Consider the following 21,854-nt stretch of genomic DNA (forward strand, 5'->3'; position numbering starts at 1 on the left):
CCGTCGACGCCCGTGCCGTCGACGAAGACACCGTCGTCGACGGGTGCACCATCGTCAAAATCATCGTCGACGACGGGTGTGCCGGCGATGAAACAGTGCCGTCGACGAAAACATCGCCGTCGACGAGTGTACCGTCGACGAAGGACTCGTCGACGAAGAAGATACCGTCGGCTGTGCCACCGTCGACGAGAGTATCGTCGACGAATTCATCGTTGATGCCAACGCCGACGACGAAAGCAACGCCGACGATGGGTATACCGTCGTCAGGTACACCGTCGACGAAGACGTCGTCGGCGCCACTATGGAAACATTCACCGACTATTCCACCGTCGATGGGGCAAGCACAAGACCTGTCGTGGACGAGTCCTGCAATGGAAATTACACCTGAATTAACGTCCCCAAGTAGGGTACAAAAACTGCCTCCGGCTCGTCTTTTACAAGATGAGGAGTCGGATGAAGAGGACGGCTGGCAGGCTACAAGTCCATCTCATCTAGTGGTCAAGTGCCAAAGTACAGATGAGGATGACCACAATGCTGAAATTACCCAGGAGCATAATGTTCAGACACAGGTTCAGACTCAAATTACGCCCATGGTATGTTTACCAGCGTCTATAGTGTCTGATTTGAGATTCTTAATACAGGACTATAAACAACGATTCCCAGAGTCTTCGGCTCCAGAGGATAGACAAGCTCCTCCAGCAACAAGGACGACTGCATCTCCACGGTCCAGACCACCGCCATTGGTGCTTCATCAGGAAAGGGAGCAGGTTCAAGATCCTCCATCATCTGAGGAGGAAGAACCACATGAAGAGGGGGAGATTCAAGATGACGTCTCCCACCATGATGACGGAGATGATTATGTTATTTCTTCTCCAGCGTCCCCGGAGCCCGCAACATCAGGTTCTCCACCGGCGGACATAGGAGGGTTCCACAATTTGATGGAGAGAGCAGCCAAAAGGTTCCACATAACAATGGAATCTCAGGAAACGGATTGTTTCCTTTATGATTTTAAGGAGCCACTTAGAAGGACAACCAAATCAATTCCGATCATCGAATCAATTTGGAATGAGGGTCTTCAGTTAATGCAGACACCAGCCTCAGTTTCAGCGGTGGTTCCAAGACTGGACAAAAAATACAAGGCCCCGGCATCGGCGCCAGCCTGCTTTACAGGTCATCCCAAACCAGACTCTGTGGTTACACAAGCGGCACAGAAAAATTCCAGAAATCCCTCCTCACCGTTAACAGCCCCGCCAGATAAAGAAGGCAGGAAACTGGACAATATCGGAAAGCGATTCTCAACCACATCGGCAATGACAATAAAAGCGGCTAATTCAATAGCGCTGCTAGGAAGATATAATAGACAATTATGGGCAGACATTGCTCCTTACCTTTCTGAACTGCCTGAAGACACAAAGGAAGAGGTCCAAGCTCTGCTTCTAGAAGGTCAGTCTTCGGCCTCTGAATTAATAGACTGTGCTCTGGACGTTGCGATGACTGGTTTCAGACAACTAGCAGAAGCAGCTGTATTGCGAAGGCAGGGATGGCTCAAGTCTACCTCTTTCAGACAAGAGGTACAATCTAAGGTCCTGGACATGCCATACGATGGACAACAACTGTTTGGCGCTAAAATTGATGAAGCGCTACAAACAATAAAGAAGGACACAGACACAGCGAGAGCGCTCGGCACGCTGCAATTTAAAAACCAGTCCTTTCGTGGGAACAGGAGCAGAGGACAATCCTCTTAGAGAGGCAATTATCAAAATAGGTCCTCGTATTCGTATGGACAAGGCAAGTCTCAATACCAGCCACGCCAACAACAACAGAGCAGGCAGTCCTCTTTTGGAAGGTCCAACTTTCGTGGAAAGTTCCAGCAAAAACCCGCTGGTGGACGCCAATGACCTTTTACTACAGCCAGTCCATCCCTCATCTCCTTCTTTCAAACTTGGAGGAAAACTGACCCATTTCCTCAACAACTGGAGGAGAATAACAACGGACCGGTGGTTCCTCCAGTTAATTCAATTCGGCCATTCTCTGGAATTCGACATTTTCCCTCCTACAACCCCTCCTCGCCCTATGCCCCACAAACACCTACGATTGCTCCTTCAAGAAATCTCAATCATGCTTCAAAAAGGGGCAATCGAAAGAGTACCATCAACCCACAAGGGAAGAGGATTTTACTCCCGTTTCTTCCTCATTCAAAAGAAGGAGAAGAAATGGAGGCCCATTCTAGACCTCAGCGCGCTCAACGCATTCTTAAAGAAGCAATCGTTCCGCATGGTCACTATTCAAGAGATCTTAGGCCTACTGGAGGAGGGAGACTTCATGACGTCTTTGGACCTACAGGACGCATACTTTCACGTCCCAATCCACAAGTATCACAGGAAATTCCTACGATTTGCAGTGGCAGGCCAACACTATCTGTTCTGTGTCCTCCCTTTTGGTCTCAAGTCTGCGCCCCGGATCTTCACCAAGTGTCTCTCCCCGGTGGCAGCATTCCTCAGACAGCATGGCCATCAAGTCTTTCCGTATTTGGACGACTGGCTGGTGAACGCGCCATCCTTGTCAGGCGCGATCAAATCCTCCAACGCCTGTCTCAATCTCTTCAAACACTTGGGGCTTACACTCAATCAAGACAAATCCACCTTGCATCCCTCTCGAGTCATTACCTTCCTCGGAGCGACACTAGATACAACAGCTGCGAGGGCTTTCCCTTCTCAGGAGAGAAAACGCAAGCTTATCTCTCTGGCCACATCAGTGTCTTCGAAGAAGACTTTGACAGTTCGGACCTTCAAATCCCTCTTGGGAATGATGTCCTCATGTATTCTACTCATACCACACTGTCGACTACGGATGCGTCGCTCCAGGAAGCTTTGTCCAGGCAGTGGACACAATGCATGGGATCATTCGACGACCGCATAAAGATCACAAGGCAGATCGTCGAGGCATAACAGTGGTGGAGGTCGCTCAAGAACCTCTCGCAAGGGCTACCGTTCCTGCCTTCCGGCGGCGCCCCACGTAATTACAACGGACGCCTCTCTGGAGGGTTGGGGAGCAGTCCTGCAGGAATTACGGATCAGCGGCAGATGGTCACCGCAGGAGACACAGCTCCATATCAACCTACTGGAGTTGAGGGTAGTCTTCCTAGCCTTGCAGTCCTTCTTGCCAAGGATCAAGAATTCCCTAGTGCTCGTCAGGACCAACAACACTACGACGATGCACTACCTGAACAAACAGGGAGGACGCGTTCGCTAACACTCTCTTGCGAATCGCAGAAGATCTGGAACTGGCTCATTCTCCACAAAGTATCGTTGAGAGCGGAGTACGTCCCAGGCAAGGACAATGTCATCGCAGACGCCCTAAGCAGGAAGAAGTCTTCATTACACAAATGGGAGCTAGATATGGCGACCGCTGCTCAGGTCTTCTCAAGATGGGGAACACCGCAAATCGACCTATTTGCAACCAGGGAGAACGCCAAATGCCAATACTTCGCAAGCTGACATCCCCAACCAGGGTCTCTCGGAAATGCATTTTCCATCGCATGGCGCAACGTCTTTGCGTACGCATATCCGCCATTTCCAATGATACCCAGAGCCCTCAGAAAGATGAAGGCGGAGCCTTGCACTTTAATCCTGATAGCCCCATTCTGGCCGAGGCAACATTGGTTCACGGACCTCCATCGCCTCTCTCTGCAGCCGCCAATCAGTCTACGTCAGCAACCATCTCTACTCACGATGAGCAACAAACAGGTTCAACACCAGGATCTGAAATCTCTCAGGTAATCGGTTTGGCTCCTGAGTACCGAGAGTTCAGCACGTTAAACATCCTGCAGGATTGTAAGGATGTTCTAGCCAGGGCACGAGCGGACAGCACTAATAAGACTTATTCCCTGAAGTGGAAACGCTTCTGCATCTGGTGTGCGGACAAAGGTTTACGTCCTTTCGCCGCCTCCCCAGAACAAATATTACCATACACACTGTCATAAGTGTAACCAGGCGCTTTATAAGTGTTTTTATTATTATTATTATTATACTTGCTTCATCTGGCGCAGTCGGACCTAGCCCACTCCTCCATAAAGGTACATTTGGCGGCTATCTCACGGTTTAAAAGGACACCTAAAGAGCCCTCTCTCTAGTCTAGTAGACTGATAAAGCAATTCCTTAAAGGTCTCTATAGATCTTTTCCTCGACCACGGATGGTCCCTCCAACATGGCATCTAAATGTGGTTCTTAACCAACTGATGAAACACCCTTTCGAACCCATCCACAGGGCAGACTTGAAATACATTTCGTGGAAGACGGCTCTACTCCTGGCACTTACATCAGCAAGGAGGGTCAGTGAACTGCAGGCTCTTTCCATCCAAGACCCCTTCCTGCAGTTTAGGGATGACAGAGTAATTTTAAGGACCAATCCTAGGTTTATTCCTAAGGTCCCCTCGGACTGCCCCTTGAACGAGCCTGTGATTCTCAGGTCATTCTTTCCAAATCCCAACACTGCAGCTGAGAGATCGCTGCACTCATTGGATCTTCAAAGATGTCTAAAATTTTATATTGATAAAACCAAACATTTCAGAAAATCTAACCAGCTCTTCATTGCCTTCAGTAGACCTAGAAAGGGTCTACCGCTTACCAAACAAAGCATCTCCAGATGGATCTCTTCGGCAATTGCCTTCTGCCACGACAGAGCCGGGCAGCCATTGCACTCTAAAATCAGGGCACACTCTACAAGAGCCATGTCCACTTCTATGGCACTGTTTTCAGGAGTGCCAGTTCTTGACATCTGCAGGGCGGCAACGTGAAAGTCGCCGTATTCCTTCACCAGACACTACTGCCTGGATACAGAGCTGATGAAGGATGCCGCAGTGGGACAAGCAGTGCTACGCCATCTATTCCAATAAGGTGAGCCTTCCTCCACCCCTCCATCCTTTTCTGGTATGCACATTTCCCTATTACTGTTTCTTATTGATGTCTTTTGATGGTTCATAGTCGCATGATAGGTATTATCTAATGACTTATGTATGATGCTCCATCAGAAATGTGCACAAGGTATTGCTTGCTACTCTGATTCAGGCTTGTGAATCTATGAAAGACACCCATAATACTGGATAAGAAATGCATTACTTACCTGTAACTGCAGTTATCCAGTATTGGTGTCTTTCATAGATTCACATGCAACCCTCCCGCCTCCCTTGTAAGGGCTCACTTATCTCTCTATCAGTGCTACGCCTACTTAGCTTGGTGCGTACGAAAATCTGAGAGACTGAGGCTCCTGACAGGAAGGTTCTAGAGGGAGGTGTTAGCTGATTGCTCTCTTCTAGAGTTCGGTCCTTTTTACAAAAGGACATGGATAGGCTACTAAGGTGATACCCTTAGGCCTATTTTTCTCTATGTATGTCTATAAGACATTACTTTTCTATGTACCGGAGACTCCCGTCTTGACAACGGAGAATGATTCAGGCATGTGAATCTATGAAAGACACCAATACTGGATAACTGCAGTTACAGGTAAGTAACGCATTTCCTCTGGTTGTTTTGTTTATCTGGTGAATTAATGAAGCTCTGGCTGCTCTGTCTGTCCAGTGGAGCTCTGATTGCCCTGTGTCCAGCAGATTTATGCAGCATTAATTGCTCATTCATGTCCAGTGGATTACTGGAGCGCTGATAGCTGTGTCTATCCAGTGGATTACGGAAGCGTTGATGGCTGAGTCTGTGAAGTTGTTTTACTTAAGAAATGATCACCTGGTCTGTTCAGTGAATGACAGAGGCAATGGTTGCTGGGTCAGTCTGGTATCTGACCGATATAACGATAACCTCATCTGTGAAGCTGGATGAAGCAGGGATTTCTGAGTCCATCCCATGGATGACTGAAGTAGTGGCATCTGGATTTTCCCATGTCTCTCATGGACATGCCTTTGTGTACAATTACAGTAAACTCCCAGGTAGATGAACGTTGCACGACTCTTATAATTAGATTGCAAAAGATGCATCAAATAGTGAACATCCTTGAACAACAGTTGCAACACACCATACACTCCTCCCTCGGTGTAAGTACTCCATCTAAGGTTCTTGGTGGAATCCAAGAAGTCCTTGATATAACATCACTGTGTAGAACTGGTTACAAATAGCGATGGTCATCCTCCCAGAAATCATGAGAACACAATTTAATGGGCAGAGGTTCAGCTGCAATCCTCTGTCCCCATGCCTTACATCACCGCTCAGAGCCCATGTCTTCTGAAGGGCGGTGCCCAGAATTTGGAAATCATTTCTAGTACTATTGCTGGTTATCACTCTGTACCTTGCCAGGGTGGCTCTTTATGTGGGATCAACACTGCACAGAAAGGTAGGGATTCCAGTGAGTCTCCCTGCAGCCAGGACTTCAGCCCTGTCCTACAACATTTCAATCCTGTCTGTTGTCATTAAACTTGTACTTTCACTTCATTGTACTTGCCAGGTATTTTGCTGTGTGACTGTCCCTGAAATCGAGGTTTCACATCCTGAAGATACATCCTCATCACGTCCTTTTCTTTTCAGAGGATAACCAGTGAGAGGAGGCACAAATTTGAGCAGCAGCTGCAGGCCATCATCGTTTTGAACAGACAGCTGGAGCATGTGCAGAACTTCATCAGCTGGGCGGTGTGCAGTAAAAACAGCCTCCCGTTCCTCTACAGCAAGGAGATGGTAAGCTGCCAGTGGACAGACGAAAGGCAAAATGGCGCCGTGCACCTTGGGAATACAGATATATTGTATGTTTCATGTGCACGAAACTTTCTTATGTTTCCCTGTTTGTACACGGTTCCTTCTGATTTAGAAATGTGTGTTCATGTGGCTTGCTGGGAACCACCTTGCCTCTTAACTTTATCCTGTCAATAATTCAACTTGTAATGTGTTTATGGAAAACCAATGAGAGCCCATTATACATCAGCATTTCATTAAATTAGTAACCAATCGATAACGAAACCCATGTAGGTCAAATAAAAAGATACATTTCAAAACAAGAAAACTCATTCCTACATTTAGAGTTTGACAAATAACATTTCGAAATATTTCAAAACCATACAACCAGCTAAAGCAGCACCTATAACAGCAAGGAAAGTACGCTTCACTCCCAGCACAGCTGAAGAGTAAAGGGATTTTAAACGCATCAATACAAAAACAATCTTTTTAAAAGGTCTTGGCAAATCGTATGCCTTGATTATCCTTATTTGTGTTGGGGAGTGCTTGAAGCGCTTTCTCCACCTCCCCCCTATACATAAATCCTTTAATTCCCAGTGGTGTTCATAAGTCGTATGTGTAAGTTTTAACTGCATTTCAATTGCTGGTTCAGCAAACGCCTAGTAGCAATTGCATGTTAACAATAATAATAGTGTGTGCATATGTTCTTTAACCCACACTGTGCCACCCTTTGGTTACTGTAGGACAATTGTGGTGAGTGCTAGTCTGATCTAACATGCTGTCATAAACCAAAGAGGGATATAGTCCATGGGAAATACCTTGGCTTGGTGACAGTCGCTGTCTCTTGGGATAGGGAGGGATAGGCAACTCCATGGCCACTGCTGTGTAGTAGGTCAATAAGGTGAACAGTTGTGCAGGGGCCAGTGGTATGCAGTTCTGTGTTTCTTGCTGTGTGGTTGGCATGTGGAGTTGTACTTTGTCCTTATTTCTGAGCAACGGATGAGAGTGATATGGATGGTATTGTCCACCCTAGTAAAGCTCAGTTAATTGTGTGTGTTTTTTCCTCAATGTGCATTGGCTTTGGGGATACTATCGCCTCTCGGAGGAGTGGAGAAGGGGAGCTGTGTGCTGATGTGATACTTTCTAAAGAGACTTTAGAGAGCAGTCAGTGGTTTTTCACCTGCATCTTTAACAGGGGTAGGGAGGGGTATTTTTGACAAGACGTCTGAAGCTTTCTGATGTTTATCCTGATACAGTGGGACCGTGAATTGTACACCTGTGCTGATGACACATAGCACATTTAAGAAATGGAGAGTAAGGCTGTCCCAGTTGATCACTTTTGCTAAAGCCAGTTGAGGGCCAGTGTGTGGGGGGAAAGCTGCATTATTCGTGGTGAGGGGAAGTGCAGATCTCTGCAATTCTACCTACTGCTCTCTTTTTTAGTTAATTATTTTTATTGATATTAAATACCTGGTGCAATTCATCAACAATACAGTCCAATAATAATACAGTGATCTCATAAATATATAACAGTACAAAAATTTGATTTAAAGAAGCAGAGACTACATACATAAATATAGAGATGCATAAATACACAAAAATAAAATGGGAGGGGGTTTGCTGCAGGGTATCTAAAAAACAACAGGGGCATTTACCTAAATTCATTCCATTTAGTAAGCAGAGTGGTTAAAACAGATATACATAATAAAATACCACGGCCTCGCTCATAAGCATGAGTCCCTCCATATTTTAAGAGGCGCCCATAGTTTTTGCCCCAGTTCTCTCATTCTCCTACCTCTTCCTAGATACAGAGCTGACTCGAAATTATGGATCCCTAGCAGTCGCGAGAGCCACATCTGGAAGGAAGGAGCTATGCTATCCTTCCAACCTGCAGCTATGATGATCCGGAGAACTGCCACACACATAAAAACAAATCCTTCTTCTTCCTTATTCAAGCTTAGATTCACATCATGCCCCAAGACCATTAGGGTAGGGGATAGGTTGATCTTAATACCTAGCAGCCCCTCCCAGAATGTCTGAATATTATTAAAGATCTCCATGAGCTTATTACAGTGATAGAACATATGGACTAGGTCTGCTGGGCCCACAAGGCATCTTGGACATTTATCATCTTCTCTCATGCCCCACCCAAATAATTTAGCTAGGGTAAAATAGAGGTTATATATAATCTCATAATGTTGAGCTCTCAAATTTGTAGAGCGAAATAATTTCCCGGCTAATAGTAGCGTCTTGTCCAGATCTGCATCCGGATCCCCTAATTTCAACATCCACGCAGCCTCCATTTTATCCAGATCGTTTTGGAGTGTTGAAATTAGATCTTTATAAATCACTTTAATTTTACTGCCCCCGCCCAGTACATACTCAAGCAGATTGATTGTGCCTCCTGGAACAATGCTAGGCCTCATCGTGGTTAGCGTATTGTGTATTTGTAAAAATGTAAAACATTGAGTGCCTGGTATTCCGAATTGCCGCTGAATTGCATTAAAATTCATCATAGTGTTTTGATTAAATATATCCCCCATTCTCCTTATTCCTTGATTCGTCCACAATCTCCACAATCTATCACTGCTGAGATGAGGGAACAGGCTAGAGTTCCATAATGGAGTATAGTAATTCAGCTTTGGAATTGCCAAATGTTTCTGAATCAGTTTTCAAACCTTCCAGTCGCTATCCAATAATTTATATCGCTTTTTATTATAGTAGCGTCTGCGCAGGATCAGTGATAGGGAGAGAGGACGTGTCGGACGTAACGCAATACGGGCATTAAGGTTGCAACAGCAGTATTCAGAGGCAAAAAGTGACTGAATAAGGGGAAAACAGTGAAATACCCCCATCATACCGAAACGCTCAGGAAGTCCTGTTAAAGGCAAGGTTTATTGAAACGACCGCAATAAATACTCAGACGGCACCTCCAGAGCCCGTATTGACACAAGATCCTGCACAGATTTAAAGTTGCAGATAAGAAAATTGACACAGATAACATTAGTCCCTCAGTTTAAAAAACCGTGGTATACAAATATTGGTAGTACCCACGAAGAGGACCACAAGTATACAAACTCGAAAGGTCCAGAACCCCAAGTAAAGATCTCTGGCAAGATAATCTAAAATGAAGAATCATTGTTTTTAAGTAAAGCTCTGTCCTGAAGAAGGTGTAATAGGATCTAGAACAAAGGCACCGAAACGCGTCGACAAAAGGACTTTTTCTGCTGATTTTAATATTGTGTAGTATAATGTTATATTTTTTAAATTGTGATTTATGATTGACTTCATTGATACTATACGAATTGTTTACTCTGATTAGAAATTGTAAAAGGAATTGTTATAGGATATGTGTAATGTGTATCGGAGTACATGATTGTAAAAATGTTATATGAATATAGAAAAGGATTTTAACATAAACTTTTATAAAGAATACATTTAAGAGAGAAAGAAAAATTCAGTGTTGTGTAGAAATAATTACTTGTGTACAAAATTGTTAATAGCAGTGTGTAGGCCTATTGGTCACTTAAAAAAAAGTTAATATCACAGAAAGGAAACCCCTTTTTTTGAGACTATTGATACCCAGTCCTTTCTGGTTTTCTGGCAAACTCTCTTTTTTGAAAAGTTATTTTCTCCTTAGCCATCTCCACATGGTTCAAAATAAGTCAGTTAAACAGGCTAGATTTAGTTTCACCATTTCTATAGCGAGTAACCTCCATTGAATCATAAGACGCCTATAGCATGATGCCTTATGCAGTGTCTCTACAGAACCTTTCAGAATTTTATGCATCAGAGCTGCAGTGATCCACCTGGGATGCTACGTATTTGGAAAGCGTCACAATAAAGAAACATACTGAACCCTTTTTATTTCAAAAGAGCAGTTAAGATGTCAGAATATTTCTGGAAGATTTATTCAAATGTAATGATATTCAAAGTCTTACCCATCGTTTCCAGCTTCAGTGTGGTGGCACAGGAGGAGGCCATGAAATATTTTAGATTTCCGTGCCAGGTGTACTACTCAGACATAGTGCCGGGTACTTGCTGAATGACATCCTCACAATCATTACTGTCTCACTAGCATAGGTTTCACTTCCATCATCCTTCAAGCAAGACAGAATCGCATTCTTTCCACATAAACTGAAAGATGACTTCACAAACTTTGATCAGTCTCAAGTTCTAGCACTCATCTTCATGTGAAAATGAAGACTATATGCTGAAAAAAACCTGGGTCCATATTGTAGAAAGTGCCCAGGGGCACAACAGGCATGTACGTAGGCTTTTTGCACATATGGTGAACGTTGGTATCACAGAGGACGCCACAGAAAAAGCTTGCAAGGCCCTTCTATAAGACAGATTGCACTGGCACTAAGTGTGCGTCAACATGATCACAATGGGGCATTCCCTTATTTGAATGTGGGCGTACTCTTTTTCACATGCAGGAATTTCTTGCTTTTGTACCAGTGCCATATTACAGACAGGTGCCAGTTAAAGGTGCACTGTGGTGCAGACCATGGCAATACTGGCCAAGATAGACTATTGTTAGTCATGTTTCGGCCAGGTCGGCACCCTCACATAAGGACACATTCCATTCATCAAACAGATGACACTGGGAAGAAAGCATTTCTGGAAGCTACTGTATGGCCGTCTTAACACCCAACCCTGAAACATTACCAAATTCAAACATTTCAAGAACAACCTCAAAATGCACAATGCACAGGTTCAGATATACCTTAAGTGCTAACACAAGGCCGGTCTGATCCATTCAGGTACCATAACTGAGTTGAAATATTCTACTGACCCATTAGCTCCCTCCCTCCTTCCTAATGTGTATGATCAATTTTAGTCTTTTTGTAAATGCCATGATCTGGCTTTTGTGACTTGGGTTGCTGTGCAAAAAAATGAACTCTAATAAGTTAATTAATTGCAATTTGTTCTTTGATAAGATTGTGTACCAAATGCAACGCCTTCTGGAAACAAGATGCAACACTGATGTCCCACCTCCATCGAAAATTAGGTTTAGCTGGGAACCATCTCTCTGGACCAAGCAACTATCTCACTTAGGTAAGGAAACGTTTCTTCAGCCAATTAACTTTTATCAAGTAAGTGACAGTAAAAGGTATGTTGTTTTTTACAAAGTTGACAAGTAGAAGTATTTTTATGTGCTAAATGTTCTGCTTCAATTTAACTATTTTCTAAAGCACGATTACTTTATAGCAATAATCTTTGTTAATGTACTACCTTTATGCTAGCTATAAAAAAATCTACGTAAAGGCATTGATACCACATGTGAAACATTTCCTATAAATGTATATTCCAATTATAATTTCTTGAATTCCTAAAGTCTAATCTGCCAGATTTATTTGGTATTTTGTCTCCTTCTAATTTGTTGGTGCTTGATTATAGAAGGTGTGATTTGATAGCTTTAGTATCCTAACCAAAGCACTGAGTGCTTGATGAGTGTCAATGAATAACACCAAGCTGTTATAAAATCAAAAGAAAGCAAAACATATATTCCTGAAATGCTCGAAATTAAGAAGAAAATCCACAGATTAATGCGGATATTTTTAATTTTACCTTTACCTTTGACTATAAAACGGTGTTGACCCTTTGTAACACCAGTGGAACAACCAAGTTTGTTCAAAGGATCGGGACTGTGATCGCGGTCTGTGAAGAAGTCACAGTGTGTAGCGGAAGAGGGAGAGTAAGGAGGTATATCTCTGTTACTGAACACTGACTGTGTCTGGGTGCAGTGGTTCATGGGAAGGGATCAACGATTCCTTATCGCACCTCATCCTCACTGTTTTGTTGAAAACCTACAAGGCTTGATAAGGATAGCACATTTGATACTCACTCAAATTGTAAGTAATCAAATGTCCTGACAAAGTAATAATAACAACGGATCACTGGACAAAGCGACAATGTGACCAGCATGGACGGAATACATAAAGGCGATTTAACATTTCTCCTGTGAAGTGTTCATTTAATTGAAAGCAATGCATCATGGATGTCTTCTGCTGTGCTTATGGTGATCATGGAGTTCTAGAGCTTGGGCTTGACTGCTGGATCGCCTGGTCACTGCAGAGTCAAGGTTGAAAATTGCTGAGTCTGGACTCCTGCTGTCTTCTGATAAACTAGTGCCTTTCCTTCCGTTCCTGGTGTCATACTTCATTCTGTTTGTGTACTGGTCTACAGAAGGTCCAGTGAGGCTGTTGAATCCCTGAATAGGTTGCATGATAGCCATCATGCCATTAAAGCCAGACTTCCACTATACTATTTGTTGCAGTAGTACTAGAGGTTGTATGTTGAGTTAATGCTGATATTGGTAATAGGCTCTACCTAATTTTGACTAGATGATTATTGCAGAGCAAAGGTATGTTAAAGGGTGAAATAAATTGTAAACATTTCTTTTGTATAGATAATTACATATTTGTTGTCCTGAGAAGTTGTATGAAAAATTAGAGTTCTATCTTGAAAACAGTGGAGACGGAGTTTTGCAGACTAAAGGGCAGATTTAATTCTTGGTGGTAAGAAAACTCCATCGCAATAGTGACTGAGGATCCTCACCACCAAGAATGTGGTCCGCCTGCCAAATTTATATGCGGGTGTACCTTAGGAGTAATCACGGCAGAGGCTACTCCGTCTCCAGCATGACAATTCTCCTCTGATGGCTCTGCGGAATAAGGGCCGTCGGAGGCTGACCTGACACCTAATTTAGATGGGTAGAATTACAGGACAGTTTTCACAGTCACTGACAGGAATACCCTGGTGGTATGGGACAGTAAAAACTGCTACATGCTTCCCTGTCCATGGGAGCTGACTCCCATGGCAAGGGGAGCATTTTATTTCCAAAAAGAAAATCCTGTTTTGGGGATTTTCTTTAAAAAAATAATAAAAGTAAACTGTTTTGTGCAGGGCTATGTCCCACTGATGGAGTCTTCCACCAAACAGGAAAATGCATTGGCAGGAACCGCCCTGATCGTGGTTCCTGCCAATGCTGGTGGTCATTTATGAATTTGGTGGGCGGTGTTGTCTCGGCCGGGCAGGCGTAAAGTCTTCCACCAGGTCTAAGGAGATTACTCCGTCCATCAATATCAAAATCTGGCTTTGAAACCTTAATAAGTCTTTATGTGAGAGGGTTGTGAACTTGTTTATTTGTATGATTTCCAAAAATGATATTTAGACTTCATAAGGGAGAACGCCGCACTGGCAGCTGCTAACAGGCCTTCTCTTTTATAACAGTGCCTCATCGTAAAATTTGTGTTTAACTGCTTGCAAGCCGTTGTCAGCAAGTTAAGTAAAGAGATGCAGAAAGCTAGGTATTTTACAACACTTAACAATATTTTAGGAACAATTGCGAAAGGAAACAACATTTAACTCATGTGACAGCATGAATATGAAAAGAAGATATCATAAACACCAAAGGAATGCTTAGCTAAGTAATGGAACTCAAATGAATTCATAGTTTTGCCTTGCAGTGTGCCATTTTGTGAAATATCTACCACGTGTAATGTCAGTAATACAAACAAGTTAATTTTAGCTAGTTTGGATCAATGTTGTAAATCTATGTGTATCATATGTGAGTGTTGAAGAAACTAAAGTACTGAATTGCGGTGCTACCAAAAATGGGCAAAGAGTTGGCTGGGCCTGTGGTGAGCCCTACATTTTGACAGCCATTGCTTTATTCGAACAGGCCAGTAATTGATTGGCAGAGAAACCAAATAATAGTTATAACTTGTTTTTATTTAGTGCTTCTTATCACTTTTCTGCTTTAGCTAAGTTTTGTGCACACCTGGTGCTACTATTACCCAATCAATGGTATTCGATATACCCCCTTTGAAGGTTGGAAAGCGGAATCAGGCTTCCCTTGAGTCAGCTTTGTGCCTTCAAGACCAGTGCATGTTTCAGTGGCAAGAATTCAACTCACTGAACCACTCGGCCTCAATCACAATTCAAAAGTGAGCGGTCTAAGGAGAGGCCAATGACTGAGTGATTAATTAGGTATTGACACCAGTCTTTACGCTACCTCAACTTTGATGTCATCAACAGTTAAAGTATTAGGTAGTCTTGCAACTTGCATCCTTATCTTATTTCTGTCCGTTCTTCAGCTTTTCCCTCTACGTGCACTTGGTTTTGTGCTGCATGGACATATCTATATTGTTGGGACTGTATGTGGGCCTGTATTTTGGTTGTCTATGTGAGTGAACCCTCTGTGTCTGGCTCGTAGACATAGGTACCTCCCTTTCAGTGGCATGACCTCGCAGCCTACCAATCCTAACTCTTCTTCAGGCTTTGATTCTACTCATCACCTGTCCCCTTACTTGTCTTACCTGTTACCCTCTCCCCTTCACTCTCCTTCATCTTATTTCCTTCTCCTGCTTCTTGATGCCCAAGGTCAGCTACTGAATACAATTCCCTTTTGATGAAAATGAGTTAGTACACAAGGCTCTGTCCTCATTCCCTCTCGTGTTCTCCTCTTTCAACTCACTGTCTATTCTAGCACCTTTTAGAAGGTCCTTACAACATTACAACCCACTGTACATGAAGCCAACATATCATAACATGTTTCCTAGTTTGTGTATATGAGAGACTACCTGCCAGGTGATTTTCAGAAATGAGTGCCTGTAGGTCTGTGCACTTCTGTATTGTATTGTATTGTAGTGGTCTTTGTATAGAACTTGCTAAAGTGCTTTGTGGATGGGTAGCACTCCACTCTGTGAGATGTTTACAACACAAGAGACATTGCCGTGCACATGGCATTAGAATTTATCATGCTGCATATTACTCAGTTGTCACGCACACATGCATTGGTTTTGCCTGCATGCATATGAGTATATGATTGCATGCACATACATGCAAACATGCTCAGATATCTACTGCATGACATCACAGTCTACAAGAGCTGCACAGTTCTGTTGAGCTGAGAAACACGAACATTTCAAAAGCCACTATTCTCGTGCATCTATGGACCTAATGGTATGTGGAGCTCCACTAGGAGCATCAGAAGATCCAGTCCATTTGGAGACACCTTTAAAACCACAAAGTATGGCCATGTGCCATTTATCCAGAAGTGACAGAGTGATAACCCTTTAAGGGTACTGTTTGCCCCCAAAGGAAGTGTTATATGTCAGTCCTCCAGAAGTGACACTGTGGCAAACCATTGGAGACCCTAATACCCCCCTAAAAGGATTGCTGGATGTCACCCAGAAGTGGCAGGTGGGCAGTCTATTGGGGGCCCTAAAAAACTGTAAAGCAATGGTGCTCACCTACAAGCGACAGCAGGACAGCCTGTTAGTGGCACTGTTAACCCCCCTCCTCCAAACGTTGCGGTGTGTGATGTACATGGGAGATCCTGTTTAAAATACTGATCATTCTCATCAGTAATTTTGGAAGTATGACAAATCTTGCAATTAGTTTTCCACATCATTTTTACAAATCAGCCTATTGTTGCCCGGGGTAGATGGGTTAAGGATCAGTCCATCCACCAAAGAACAACAGACTCGCAAATCCTTTAAGATAATAGTATATGGAGAATATCAAGGAGAAAGATAAATATAACCCCTGGAAATAGAGTTAAGCAACCAATGAACATGGAGTTTACCCAAGAGTAGCATAGAGCAACTCCTAGTGCCGGGCATATATTCAATTATGTTTTTCTTTTCATGAATAGAGCTAGGTCATTCACATGGTGTTGGTAAATGTAAATGTAAATGTCATGGTACTTATAGAGCGCACTGTCACCAGACGGTCACCTTGCGGTGTCGCCTATGCGGCTTCCTGACGCTGATACTCATACCGCTGTGGAACCCCTCCTGGCTTTCCCTGTGAAGTGTCCACTCCTGGGCACCTCCAGGGTGAAGCCAGGCATCTTTAGCGCTGTTGGGGCCGGTGTGGAGGCTAAGCAAGCTATTGCCCAGAGTTGCAGCGTGGGGCCCGTGATTAGAATAGGCACCGAGGCAAGAATTAACAGGTCCGAGGAAATTGAGCCCGAGACCCCGCCGAGGCGGGAATCGAACCCTGGTCCCTGGCCAAAACTCTGCATCTGGGTCTGCCGCTCTAACCATTGAGCCACACTCCTCCACTAGTGACATTAAAGAAGCCACAAGGAAAGTGAATTATAAGATTCTGTAAAAGGAATACATTTAGGTAAAACAACAAGCGGGGACAGATGTGGGGGGCCAAGGCAGGTATAAGGAAGTGAAACAGGGTAGTGATTCTTGCCATAGCCCTAGGTCCTTCATGGCCCTACCACGGCCAAACAGGGAAGTAGCCACAAGGAAGTCGCCCTTAACCTTTCCACCTTTTACCTTGATCCCCGGACTGGGCGCCTTAGTAAGAGAAGGTTACATTTTGAAAGTTAGAGTGAAGGCGTCTGATAATGTGTGCAGTTCATAGGACTAAAAATACTCATGTACTTCAAAAGAGGTCGTGCAGCGAAGAGATGAGCGAGGGTAGGGAGAGACACAAGCCTGCCTCAGAAAGGGCAATACGGGACAGACCTCACACTATGTAAACATACGGAAGTAAAAATAAGCAGCTCACATAAAGTGCAAATTAAAAAATGACAGTTTATTGCAGACAGGTCCAAAGTAAAGCTGAATTAATTTTGCTAGACACCATTCCACACAATATTAATTAAACAGCTGCAGTTGACAAAACTGCGTGATTTTAAATTCCCTCCAAAACCAATACAATAACAGTAGTTCACATAGGGACCTGTGCAGATGTCACGGCCAGTTGGGGTGTCGAACTGACATTCGAACTGACATTCCCCCTGGTCTGTCCTTTCCCTCAGGCACCAGTGTGTGTGTGTGTGTGTGTGTGTGTGTGCTGATCTGTGTACGTGATTTGCTGTATTGTTAGTCTACCGAACAACTGGTCGTCTACCAAGCTGATCTGTCCATGCGATAAAATCGCGGTGCAATCTAACATGCACATAATGTTTTTTTGCACTTTTTATTCTAACCCCAGAAAACTATATCTGATACCTTTATTAAAACAGTGGGGCTTAAGAAACTGCAGGCCAGCTTTTTTAAAATTGTTAAGATTAGAAGATGATCATGTGATATTCGTTGTCTCATGTTTTTTAAGATCTGTCATAAAGTATCGTAAATCCATGTGGCATAACATTTCCCCTCTGGGTTCTACGACACCGCCTGTTGTTGTTTGTTGATATTGCATTTTAAATCTATTTCAATGAATGTTTTTCTTGCCGCCCATATACCTGTTTTTTTTTTTTTATTGAATGTGTAGAAGTAAGCATTTATTCTTTTAAAAATGTTTATGAAATTTGAATTGATGTATCTGCTGTGCTTTTATGATTTTATTGGAAAATCGAATAAAGCTTTACTTACTTACTTACTTAGTCTGTGTGTTCATGATTGTCTTTAGGTTTTTTGCTGTCTGCATGCTTGCAGTTATGTGTCATCTGTGTCAGTGTGGGTGGTTACAAGCATGTGCGGTACATTATGCATGTTACATATGAGATTGATATTTGATGCATATACTTTAAAAAGTATTCCTGCTGTTGCCCTTGCAGGTTGCATCGTGACAGACAATGGCCAGGTTCCTCAAACAGACGCCTCTAGTTATGGTAATATGCAAGAGATGCAGGCATCCTATTACAGAGGACAACATCCACCACCACCAGCCACATCTCCAGTAGAGACAAAGTACCAACCCCCAGTTCAGTGTCCTACTCCAGTATGTTGTTCCCACTGCCATACCAACAACACACCTCAAATGAAAAAGAGTCCACTTATGCACCATGGCATAAACCACCATCAACATTATAGACAAACACCAGCAATTCAGCAACAGCATCTGGCAATGCAGTACAACATGCAGCAGGGTATGAAAACACAGAGGTGCATGCCTCACCCTTTAAGAATGATTCAGCCATGGACAGCACACCAGCCACCACCCGAGCATGATCGTTCGTCAATTTGGATAGGTAAGCAGCAGATGAGACAACAGATGCAGCAGAACACGTATCCAGTGTGCATCGTCCCACCACAAGACATTCAGCACACACAAACAGGCCACTCACAACTAATGCACATGCAGTCCTCTTTGGAAGCTCCCTCAGTGCAGATGGAGCTCGGCCATCTCCAAAAGCTCAATGTCAATCATTTGCAACTGCAGCAACACCACGAACAGCAGCAACAGCAGCAACAACAATCGCAAACTTCAGTTCAAAATGAGAGCAGCCATGAGCAAGTCATGCAGCAAAGTCTGGACATAATTCACCAGCAGTTTGAATTGGAACAAATGCAAAAAGGACTCGAGCTTCTCCTGCAGAGCCAACCTCAGAGCTTGCAGATGAACCCGTCCAAACAACCACAGCATGTTCAACAGACTATTGTTGGGCAGATAAACTACATTGTGAGGCAGCCTGCACCCGTTCAGCCACAAAGCCATGAAGAGGCGCAACAAGTAAGTATTAACAACAGGTGCATGCCATTTGTTGTGGTTAAACAGTAGACATCTTCATTTGTGAGAGAGGATTTGTCACACTGTATAGTGGTTAACCAAGGGCTATCAAGGACCCAATTCACTGTCATCAGTCCTTGTGTTGCTTTGATGGATCTGGGCTTTTAGTCTCCATTTCCATCAGTGTGCTCTTTAGAGCAGCAGAGAAAATATTTGTAAAATAGGACATTTCCTTCACAGAGCAGTGGTGAAAATGTTAACACTTTACAATTTTAATTTGTGTGGTCATCATTGCTCAGGAAATGCGCTGCAGGAAATATGCTTAATAGTTTTGCAAAAATGCCACGAATCAAACACTTCTAGCACCCTATATGTTTATTTTGTGCAGCTTTTATATGAATGTATTTAACCCTTTTTACTGGCATGGTGTTTGCGCACCACAGTACTGAAACATTTTCATAAAAATCAGTTTTAGGGTTTTGATACGTTTGTTCAGCCATATAAGCTACGGGGGCTGTTCACAAAAGTAACTTTACACATGAGTAAATCAACACTTGTACAATTAGTGTTACAATTTTGAGTAACTATCCTACTTTTGGCTATTCACCAAGTGCAAAGTTACATAAAAGTGTATACCTAAATGCTCCCACCTGCCCGAAAAAGGGGCTGGAGTCAGTTCAAACATCAAATACTGCCATAAAGTTACTACTAAGGTGATTTTACAGCTATATTTTATGTTCCACAGAGTGAAGATCTCTCTACGGCAGAGCACAGAGAAATGAGTACAAGCTTATTCAAGTTAAAAAAAAATAAAACCTTTGTATGTTAATGGTAAATCATTTTATATATAGATTTAAAATATAGAGTAATTTGAAAAAACTGTTACTGCACTAAAATCTAAATTTTAAATTACATTTTACATAAATTTAGGTATTTGAAATAAATGAACATTATTTGTTTAAGATTAAAAAAAACTTTTAAAAAAATGTTTATATTTATTTATTACATATATAACACTTACTAAACACAATATATAAACTGAATTTAATTTATACATGGTTAAAACAAATTATTATTTATAAAACTTGAAATAGATCATTATATTTGTTTTTTGTTTTTTTATGTCATGTGTGGCGCTGGGCTTTCTCCAGGGCTCAGCTGGAGTAAATTGACTTCTATATTTAGTCCTTTTTCGCTGTAGTAACTTTAGAAATGCAATTTAACAATACCAATGGTCGTACTCTTGTGGGTGGGTGCATAGCCCTCCTATGCCCTCCCTTAATCCCTCTTTCAGACCCTCCTTAGTCCTTCCTAAACTCCTCCCATTAAGTAATAACTATTCCCCAATTTTCAGCCACTGTCACTCAGTCAGGAAGGAGATCTCAGCACATGAAAGACAGAGATGCTGACCTCTGAATGTGGGTTAGTGAATAGCAGTTTGCAATATTTTAGTAGGACTCTTGTAGTACTACACACGCAGTTTGTGAATAGACCTCCGAGGTTTTTGGTGCTCCATCAATATTTCATTGTAGCCTGAAGTTATACTGTAAAATGTGAATATATTTTCATTTTTAAGAAATTAGCTCACTGTTTTGTTGCATTTCCCAGATGAACAAATCTAAATCATGGAACACTAACCAAATACATGTTGACTCACATGTCTAGGGTCTGACTATACGAAATATATATGTGTTTTTCCTACAGAATGTAGTGTGTACAATCAATTATGTAATAGAAGCAGGGATCACTAAATTGTGGCAGAAACCCTGTTTATGGTATACTGTTCTTTACTAGCCAGGAGAACACGACGAGCATGAAGTTCATATCAGAATTTTAGCTATTTTATTCGAAAATATGGTATTTACCTCCAGTTTCCCACCTGCAGGAACACATCCCTACCCCACCTTGATCAACATCTGTGTTTCTGTAGTCTTCTGAGCAAGGGGTATTACACGAGTGAAGTTTTTCTAAGACTCCAGGTGCCAGCAGGTGATGAATGGGTGCACTGCATTTTGGGAAATTTTGAAGAACAATAAAAGTAAAATGTTGAGTCCCTGTCTTTTGGACATTTGTAACATGCATGGTTTCTGTGAAAACCTATCACAACTATATAATTTCAACTTCTACACATCCTAAACGTTCGATTGCTGGATTCCAAACTTCCCTCGCCCTGATTGCCTGGCCAGGAGAATGAGCTGAACATGACATTTGTCTGATTTTTAGGATTTTTTCTAAACTATACTCATTTTTTCCAGTTTTACTTGCAGAGGAGCATATTCATGCATAGCCTTGACCCACATCTATGTCCCTTGGAACTATTTAGTGTGGGAATACCAGATATATTTATAGAACACCACCCTCTCTTGTGAGTTTAAGTTCTTGAGTTGAGGTGTCGCACATTTGTACCCCAGAAAGGAACCAGAAAATATTCAAATTTTTGCTAAGCCATAAAAAACAATAAGTCTCTTTCTGACTCCTTGCTGGAGCACAGAATGGTATGGCTGTGCTCTAGAAAGGAGGCAGACTCCATTAAGATATTTCTTAGACTAAACAGCATGCAAAGTGTCTCACTTCTTGCTGTGCCCCAGAGAGGAATCTGCCAGGCTCTCCATACCACAGGAGTCAAATTATCCTGGCTGATGAGGGAGGAAACCCAGAAACCGGTCCTAGGATGCTTGTTTCCAGTCCTGGGAGGAACTGGCCTGGCAGTTCTGGCTGGACTGTTCCCATTGGGCGTAGGGTCAAGAATGATTGGCA

The 21,854-nt window shown here is 42.8% G+C and overlaps 1 protein-coding gene across 2 annotated transcripts in view; it reads left to right on the top strand.

The window, feature by feature from the left end:
* The window catches only part of TRIM66 (tripartite motif containing 66), an 842,425-nt gene that overhangs the window by 679,405 nt on the left and 141,166 nt on the right, over nt 1–21,854 (top strand). For both annotated transcript variants that reach the window (XM_078680990.1, XM_078680991.1), the window contains 3 exons: nt 6,528–6,674; nt 11,612–11,729; nt 18,205–19,100. In XM_078680990.1, the coding sequence (XP_078537116.1) occupies nt 6,528–6,674; nt 11,612–11,729; nt 18,205–19,100 (1,161 nt within the window). The remainder of the gene's footprint in view (nt 1–6,527; nt 6,675–11,611; nt 11,730–18,204; nt 19,101–21,854) is intronic.

The sequence above is a fragment of the Lissotriton helveticus genome, chromosome 3_1 (genome assembly GCF_964261635.1).
Source record: "Lissotriton helveticus chromosome 3_1, aLisHel1.1, whole genome shotgun sequence".
Classification (NCBI taxonomy): Eukaryota; Metazoa; Chordata; class Amphibia; order Caudata; family Salamandridae; genus Lissotriton; species Lissotriton helveticus.